This window comes from Ceratotherium simum, chromosome 7 (genome assembly GCF_057802395.1).
Source record: "Ceratotherium simum simum isolate JZ-2026a chromosome 7, ASM5780239v1, whole genome shotgun sequence".
NCBI lineage: Eukaryota > Metazoa > Chordata > Mammalia > Perissodactyla > Rhinocerotidae > Ceratotherium > Ceratotherium simum.
Genome location: NC_141906.1, coordinates 33,009,104 through 33,017,992, shown reverse-complemented (window position 1 = coordinate 33,017,992; position 8,889 = coordinate 33,009,104). Strand labels below are relative to the sequence as shown.

General features: G+C 52.5%; 1 protein-coding gene across 1 annotated transcript in view; it reads left to right on the top strand.

Moving 5' to 3' along the window:
- Window positions 1-7,404: 7,404 nt before the first annotated feature.
- LOC101405177 (guanylate cyclase D-like) overlaps window positions 7,405-8,889 on the top strand; it is a 73,381-nt gene continuing 71,896 nt past the window's right edge. The window contains 1 exon segment of the mRNA XM_087434075.1: window positions 7,405-7,507. Coding sequence (XP_087290201.1) covers window positions 7,405-7,507 — 103 coding nt within the window.

Sequence of the window (8,889 nt, the reverse complement as noted above, 5' to 3'; positions counted from 1 at the left end):
AGAATGAGATCAGCATGGCCCAGCCGCTCCTGGGTAGGTGGATAGCGTTGGGGTCAGACAGGCCATTAACCATCTGTGTGACCTAGGGTGGAGCTCTTAACCTTCCTGACCTTCAGTTTCCATATCTGTAAAGTAGTGATAATAATAGTACCTCCTATTGGGGGTTATTAATAGTGAGGATAAAATGAGGATTAAAGGCAAGTGTGTCTGTACAAGACTTGGCTCAGAGCCTGGTATGTAGTAAGCACTCACCAACGTGGCCTTGGTGATGATGATGTGTGGTGGTGATGGCAGTGAGGGGAGAAGGATGGCCACAACTGTTATGTTGAACAGTAAGAGACACTGCCCCGCCCTCTCCCAACACGCAGGTATTTTCCCACCTCCAGGCTTTGCGCTCGAAGTCTCTTCTCCTTGCCTGCCGGTCCGAGACTCTCCTACTCCCATTCCACAAATGCGTCCTGAGTAACCCAGGGCGCTCCCGGCACCAGGCCCTGTGGATCTGAGCCTGGACGAAGATCTCACGCAGACCAGCACCCAAAGGCTTTGCAGAACTAGTAGAAGGTTTCCCCGGGGAGGGAGAGTTGAGCCAGAGTCTTGATGGAGGAGTAGGAATGGGCTGGAAGCAGAGAACAGGATTTCTTTTTCCATTTAAAGGCATTCCAGGCAGCTGAAATAACATGTGCAAAGCAGAGAGGTGTGAAATAGCGTGTTGAGCTTGGGAAACTGCAAGAAGCACAATACGATTGGAGCGTTGGGAGCAAGTGGGGGGGTGCGGTTAGAGATGGGAGCAGAACGAAGAGAATGTTTGGGGCAGAGCATGAAGTGCCTGTGTTCTAAACAAGACATTTAAAATTCATCATGAAGGCAATGAAGAGTGATTCTTTTCATCATGCAGCAAATGTTTCTGAGGATCTACTTGATCCGAAGCACCTTTGTAGCGGGCGCTGTGATGCGCTGCGTAGGTGCCACGCCTCCCCCTAGGACGAAGCATTCTCCCCTCTGATGGCTCATAGCTCACAGCTGAGTCTCCCCTCCATGCCATTGCCTTAGGCTGAGAGACTCTCCGCATCTAGTGTCACTCCCCCTCCTGGGACCAGCCTGCCTCCAATGATTGGTCTATGTGGGGGTATAAAGGCCCAGCCCCCTTACCCCAATTTGGGACAACTGGGAAAAGCCGTTCCAGCTCCAGAGCTCCTCAGAGGTGGGCTGAGGCCTTCGTGGCATCTGCATCACAGCCCAACTTGTCCCTCTGCCCAGTCCTGCTTCAGTCGATCCCCTACAGGTATTGATCCTGAGATGAATCCCCAGTAAACCCCCTGCTAGCAAATCTTCAACTCAAAATATCCTTCCCCAGGAAGCCAACCTGTGACAACCATCATGGAAGAATGTCAGGGATGGTTGACATCTCGTTGAGGGTCAAAGAGAGACACCTGGTTTTGGAAGGTTGCTCTGCCCACAGTGTGAGAACGAAATGGAGGGAGAGGCTGGAGTCCAGAGGCCAGTGAAGAGGTTGTTCTGATTTAGCAGAGGAATGATGAGGGCACGAGGTGGGTGGGGGCAGGAAGAAGGGATGGATCTGGGGGACTCAGATGAAAGAGAATTGCCAGACACGGGACAGGCTGGGTATGCAAGCTGCCTGGAGCCGCTGGATGAGGTGGAGCCAATTCCTGGGATGGATTTACCAGGACTAGGTTCAGTCTGGGAGTGGAGAGCAGGCCATGCCCATGAGACATCTTGGGGGAAGTCCAGGAGGTGGGGCTGAATATCCATGACCAAGAGATGGATCTGAGCTGGAGGTGTGGATCTGGGGGTAAACCAGCACCTGGCAGTTTACAAAGCATTTACTCACACTCATTAGTTTAATACGGGCACCAACAAATCAGAAGGGTCATGAGAGTCCTAGAGACCTCCTATATGTTAACCCTTTAGTTGCTGAATCATGGGGGGTAGGGGGTGGATGGGAGGGGCATCCAGGGGGCTCTGAGCAGCAGCTATTTACCAAGCAGTAAGTTAGAATCTTTGCATGCCAGCTGAATATCAGCCCTGCTGGTTCCTCAGATAATCCTCTGACGAAACTGTTAAGGCAGATACTATAATCCCTTCTTAAAAAGAGGAAACCAGGGCTCAGTGAGGTGAATGACTGGCCAGAAACTGGACAGCTCCTACACAGAAGAGCTGGAGTTGCACCCGGTCCCACACCTGGTCCCACACCCCATGCCTGTAATTGCTGCGCTGGGATCAGAACCCAGAGTTCTTGGCTTTTCAGTCAGGGTCCTTCCCCTTGTTCAAATGGCCACTTCCTGTAGTGAATTCCAGAACTTGCGATCCTGAGCCAATGTCTCCTTCCAAGAAATGGTGCTGAGAATGTCCAGGCCTGTGGGGGATGTGGGGTGGAGTGGGAAAGCCCAGTGCCAGGCACGAGGGAATTTCTAGACCTGGGGATCCCCCAGCTCCTGGTTGGGAGCCAAGGCGTGTGTGGGAATGTTCACGGCCTCTCCAGTGGATACCGCCTCCCCAGTGGCAGAAGGAGACCTGGGGGCCAGCTGTGCCTGCCTAGGCTTGGGCCCTGCACCTCCAACCCATTCCCTCCAGGGAAATGGGCTACCTGCGAAGCAGTGAGCATCTTGTTACTGAAAATGTTCCTGTGGAACTTGGATATTCATTCACTTGTTCATCCATTCATTTGACATTGAACAACTATTTAGGGAGTACCTCTCAAGTGTCCTGTGCCACCTGGGTCCTGCCTCACCTGGGTCCTGCCTCACCTGGGTCCTGCGTCACCTGGGTCCTGCCCTCACCTGGGTCCTGCCCCCACCTGGGTCCAGACTGGTGGAGGAGTTGGGTGCTAGATGGGTAAGGAGAAGCAGTGAGACAGCCTGGGGATTGTACAGGGCTGTTCTGTTCGTCCCTGCATTCCCTGTGCCAGCACACGTGAGGCCAGCACAGAGGTGTGTCAGGGGCTGTTGATTAATGGATGAAGGAAGGAAGAGTGAAGCTGGACAAAAGGAAGGGCTTCCTGACTGGCAAGAGAGAAAACCCTGCAGGGAGAAGTAGGGGTGGAGGGACACCCCCATCCCAGAGAGCGCCCGCCTCTGCCCTCAGGGTTTGACAGCCACCCATCCAGAGGCAAGAGGCTGACCTCAGAGATGCCGGGCCTTCCCAGATTTGGAATCTTCAGTTCTGCTATGGCTCCAGGTGGCATCCAGCTGCCAAAAGGACATCTTGGCTGTTTGCTCAGCTGTGACCCAGAACACACTGAACTGACTTTCTTGCTAAATCCTGCTCAGGGAGTCTGGGGGAGTGTTGGCAGCAGGGAACGGAGCAGGGAGAGACTCCATCCTCGGTGCTCTGGTCTCCTGTCCCTGAGACCTGAAGTCCTGGGCATGACTTGATAGGGTTGCACTGTGTCAGGTTTTTAAAAACATGACTTGGTGTTTTTTTTCTTTTAACTTTTTAAACTTCTCTGAGAAGGTGATTTGAGAAGCCAGTTCCTTATTCTTCCCCCATCTTTCAGTCACAATTTCGTCTTCATCCCCATGGGGCTGTGGTACTCAGAAAAGAGGATAAGTTCCCCTGTGGCCTCCCACGGAAGAAGTGCCTGATGAGGGGAAGGAGCAAGAGGAAAGCAGGCTTTGGTGAGTACCTACTACGGGCTGGTCTTACGCTGGGTGCTTTGCGTGGCATCTCAATTTTTTTGGTTGAGGAGACTGAGAGATAAAGTAATATGTCCAAGAGCACACAGTTGATGATGATTACGCTAATCCTAATAAAAATGATAGTTATTAGGTGAAACTGTTATTTGAAAAACTGACAACTTATGGTTCAACTGAATACGTGTTATTCAGGCACAACACAGAACGTTCTCTTTATTCTCACGGGAACTCTCTGCAAGGAAGGAGTTCTTATTCTGATTTCAAAGCTGAGGTGATTGAGGCTGAGAGAGAGCTGGTGACTTGCCAAGCCTCCCAGCAAGTCAGGAGCGGGGCGGGGCCTGGGACTCAGGTCAGTTTCCAAAGCCTGTCAGTTCCTTAACCTCAAGCCACCCTGCACTTTGTCTCCTCTCCTGCACCTCAAGCTGACTCAGGAGGTGGAAAGACACTGGCCTGGTGGTTGGGAAATTCTGGCTGGAACAGGCTCTGCCCCAAAGTGCTGAGTGGCCTAGGGCAGGTCCCACCCCTCTCTGGGCTCACTGTCCACATCTGTAAAAGGAGGGGTTACGCTCACCCATTTCCCGCTGTGACCACTTCTGGATGTGTGCTTTGTGCACAGAAGGCTGGGACCACCTCTGTCTCATCTGCGCTCCCAGTGTCTAGGGTGGCCCTTGGCTCAGTGGGGTCTCAGTGAACTGTCACTGACCGTGGGGGCGGGAGGGAGTGTGTGTGGCGCTGGGTGGGCAGCCTGCAGGCACCAACCCAGTGGGCAGGGAGTCCAGGGCGGCTCCTTGCAGGTGGGAGGCTGCTCTGCTGGTGAGAGGGTGAATTCTCCCTGCCCAGGCCTCTACAGGGGCAGATTCTGGGGACCCCTCTCAGCTCTTCACCTGGGACGCCCCCCAACAGAAAGGCCTGAGGCTCTCGACCTTCACTGGGCCTCCTGAAAGGTGGGAGGGGAAGCTTGCTGGGGGCTGCAGTGTCTCAAGGCTTCCCTTGAACTGCCCCAGTCACTTACGTCACCGAGTACTCAGCCATGCCCTACCCCACTCTAGAGAAAGAGGATCAAGACGTGGGAATGCCCAGCAGGAGACAGGTAGAGTTGTCTGTCCACCCACCTCAGCTAACCGCCCACCCTCTCAGAGGGGAGGAGTGAGGACAGTATCAGTGCTTTCCACACCCAGGCTCTGGGAGGGAGGCGAGTCTGGCGGTCCCCAGGGAGAGACTCATAGATGCTTTACACCACCACCTGGTTGACCTCCTCATTCATGAACTTCAGGTGGCTCAAGCTGAGGGAGGCATTGTGGGCCTTCATCTTACCATCTGACCAGCCAGCCATAGTAGCAATGGCGACCATTTATCGAGTATTACTGTATGCCAAGCAAGATGCTCAATTCTTTGCATTTATTATCACATTTGATCCTCATAACAGTCCGGTGAGTAAGTTACTATTTTTGTTCCTATTTTACAGCTGAGAAAACGAAATCTTAGAGACATTATGTAACTTGTCCAAGTTCAGACATCTAATAAGTGGTAGAGCTTGGATACAAATCTAGGCTACAAAACTTGGGCTTTTAACTACTACATTCTACTAGTTCCATCCATCCATCCATCTATCCATCCATCCATCCATCCATTCATCCATTCACCCAACCATCCATCCATTCATCCATGCATCCAACCATGCATCCAACCATGCATGCATCCATCCATCCAACCATCCATCCATCCATCCATCCAACCGTCCGTCCATCCATCCATCTATCCAACCATCCATCCATCCATCCTTCCATCCATCCATCCATCCATCCATCCAACAATCCATCCATTCATCCATCCATCCATCCTTTCATCCATCCATCCAACAATCCATCCATCCATCCATCCATCCATTCATCCAACCAGTTACCCATTTGTATCAGACAGAGTCATAGTAGAAAACAGACTCACACTTAAATTAGGATAGTTCAAGGTGGGCTTATTAAAGGGACTATTTATGAAGATGGAGAGGCAGTGGTATGATGGGAAACCACACAGGATCCTGCAGTATCCTAGAGTTAGGAACAGCAAGGTTGATATTACCTAGAACCTGAAGGGGTGAGAGGAGGGAGATGTTAATGGAACCTGGGGAGAGAGAGGACCTGACAGAAGCAGTGCCCTTTGTCAAGAGATGAGCCAGTCTGAGGCACCGCACAGAGAGGGGTCCTGAGGAATTAGTGCCCCGGCTTCTTCCCTCCTCTCTCCCTGCTGTCTCCTGCTGGGCTCCCCTTCAGCTGACCCAACCAGAAGCCAAAGGGCACTGGAGCCGGTTGATAAAATCCCTTCAGGTCAGCCTCTGGGCACAGAGCAGGGTGCGGAAGGGTGGAGAACAGAGCTAGAGGGGCAGCGGGAAGACACCCTGCACACCATCCATCCATCTACCCACCCTAGATGTCTCTCCTGGCACAGTGCTGTGTCAGGTTCTGCTATTGGCATGGGTCTATTATTCTAGGCAGAACAGACGTGGTTCATTCATTCCTTCATTCATTCATTCATCAAGCCTCTGTGAGACCTTGAGTCCTCTGTGAGAAGCTCCAGGCTGGGTGTGGGGGACCCAGGGAGGAATGGGACCCAGATCCTGCCCTTGAATTGCTCACAAACCAATGATAGATCATCCTGAGATGTGATCAGGGCTGCCTGCTTCCTTCCATGCGTCTGGGGTGGGGAGAGGAGGTGGCTGGGTCAGATGAGATGGAAGCAGTCCAACCAGCAGAAAATCTATTTACTAATTTGACCAATTATTAAGATTGTGAGATGGAGCTGTAGTCAGGAGATGAAGGGTCCAGCTTAGGGCCAAATCTAGGCTTGGTGCCTTGGTCTCATTAACATCATTATGTCATGATGAAGAAACAAAGCCCCAGCCTCATGGGAGCAAGTCACAGCCCTCGAACCTCCAGGGCTCCTGCGGCACATGGGGAGGTAGGCAGAGCCTTCTTATCAAAAGACCTGGCTTCTCCTCCAGCTCAGCTGTGTGTCCTTGAAGGAGTCCCTGTCTCCCTCTGGGTCTGTCTCCTCAGCTGTACAGAGGCTGCTGGGACCTCCGGCTCCGAGGTTCTGTGAGTCTGGGAGGAGGCCATAGCTGGAGACTCCTGTTCCCTTCCCCATACCACCCTCAGAGCTTTGGCAGGCCCTTCACAAATGCCTCTGTGCTTCTGTTTTCCTTCAGTTGCAGCCTCACTTCCCTGCACTCAATTACCGCCCTCCCGTTGGCTCTGATTTAATTACTGTACCACAGCCCCTCCAAGGGGTGCTCAGACTTGCTGTGAGGTTAATCGTGCCAGTAGTGCTGATCCCAGGGGTCCAGCCATGCTGAGAGCCCACCTGGGTATGTGAGGGGGTGAGGGTCTGCCTCTCCAATGCTCTTTTGTCTCCTGACACCTCAGTGTGTCTGACACAGTGATGTATTCTCAGCCCCAGGGCCTCTGTCCTGGCAGGAATGGGGGCAATTTGCCTCTTACTTGATCTCTGGTCTTTTTGTTTGCTTAATTGGTTAGTAGACTTCCAAAATAATTTCTTGAAAGACTATATCTGTATATCTCCATCTATATGTCTGTATTTCAGTCTGACAGGCACGAGGCTCTCGAGTGCAAGGCCCAGGAAGAGGCCCCTTTTTCCAGGGTCTAAGATGGGTCTGATCAGATGGGAATGTGGGCCTTTCAACAGAGGCCAGTGGGAAGAGATGCGGGCGACCAGATCCACCAGTGGGAATGAGGGGGCAATGGGGGGGTCCCATTGTGGAATGAAGGTGACCAAGGACAGGTGGCTCTTGCCATTGCCCTGGCTCTATGACCCCACCAACCTCCAGAACTCCAGTGCCCCAGGTAGGAGGGGAGGGGGAAAGCCCTGAACTATCCAAGAGAACACTGAGCTGACCAGAGTTGCGTCCATCAGCAGCAGAAGTTAAGCATGAAGGTTACACTTCTGCACCTGTGAGCACAGCTGATCAGCCCATCCCTCTCTCCAACCTGAGCCTGTGTCACATCTCTGGGTCTCTGAGGCGAGCACCTTCCACCTGCTGTAATGGGAGAAGCTTCAAAGCCTCTTCCAGCTGAAAGTGTCACTCTGAAGTGGGGGCTGAAACAGAATCCCATTTGTGCGGGACCGTGACATCTCCAACATCACAGAGTTCTGTGTCCTGCCCGCCCAGCTGCTGGCTGCACACCCCACTCAGTTGGTGGTAGGTGACTCCTTGGAGTATGTATTCTTGGCTATGAGTATGTGTGACTGCGGGCTTGACTGTGAACATAAAGTGTGAGCGAGGCTTGAGTGTGAGAATATGTGCCCACACGAGGAACCTTGTAGAATTAAAAAAGTCAGAAAACATTGAACGAAGACCCATTGAGTGCTAGTGGCCCGCCAGCCTCTGAGTTGAGGTGTGTGTTTCAAATGAGGACCTCAGCAGTTAGCCTGCTTGGTAGGCTGGTTCAGCGGCTCTGAGCCAAGAGACTCCAGCCCTATTTTTCTGCAGGGTCCGTTAGTGTCTTGGGGCGAGGGCTGCCTCAGGCTGAAAGGTTAGGGGGAAGCTAATGTCAGGGGCCAGGGAAATATTCTGGGTCACCCAAAGCAAACACGAGCCGCTGCTCAGACCTCACAGCAAAGACCATGACTGGATCCACCTACGCAGAGAACTAGGCCTCTGGCGGGAAAGGGAGGGGGAGGCCCAAGCATGGAAGCTGGAGGAAGGAAGGAACAGAACTCACCTGGCCGGGCCGTTTACTCTGAGACACTCGGTCCTTCATGTTCAACTCAATAACCACCACCCAAGCAGGTTAGATTATTATCCCCACTTTACAGAGCAGAAGACAGATGCTCGAGAGGTGGAACAACTTGCTCAAGGTCATGCAGCCAGTAAGAAACTCCACCCTATCATGGTGGCCCCCTCGTTCCCTAACGCACAACAGAATTCCCACTTGAGGAAGTGGAGAAGAAAGGGGTAGGTCTGGACTTTCCCAAAGGATGGGGCGGGTGGTCAACATGACTCCAAGATCCGAAGAGCCTGGGTGTAGGGGAGGCTGACGAGGTGGGGGTTAGAAGCACACAGAGGTTTTGAGTTGGTGTCTGCAGCCCCCCAGCCGGGTAATCTCAGGCAGGTCATTTCACTTCCCTGACTCTGTTTTCTCACCTGCAAAATGAGGTGATGATTTGATCTACTTTCTTCATCAGATTGTCCATGAGAGTTAACAGATGCTGTATGAGAAGCGTT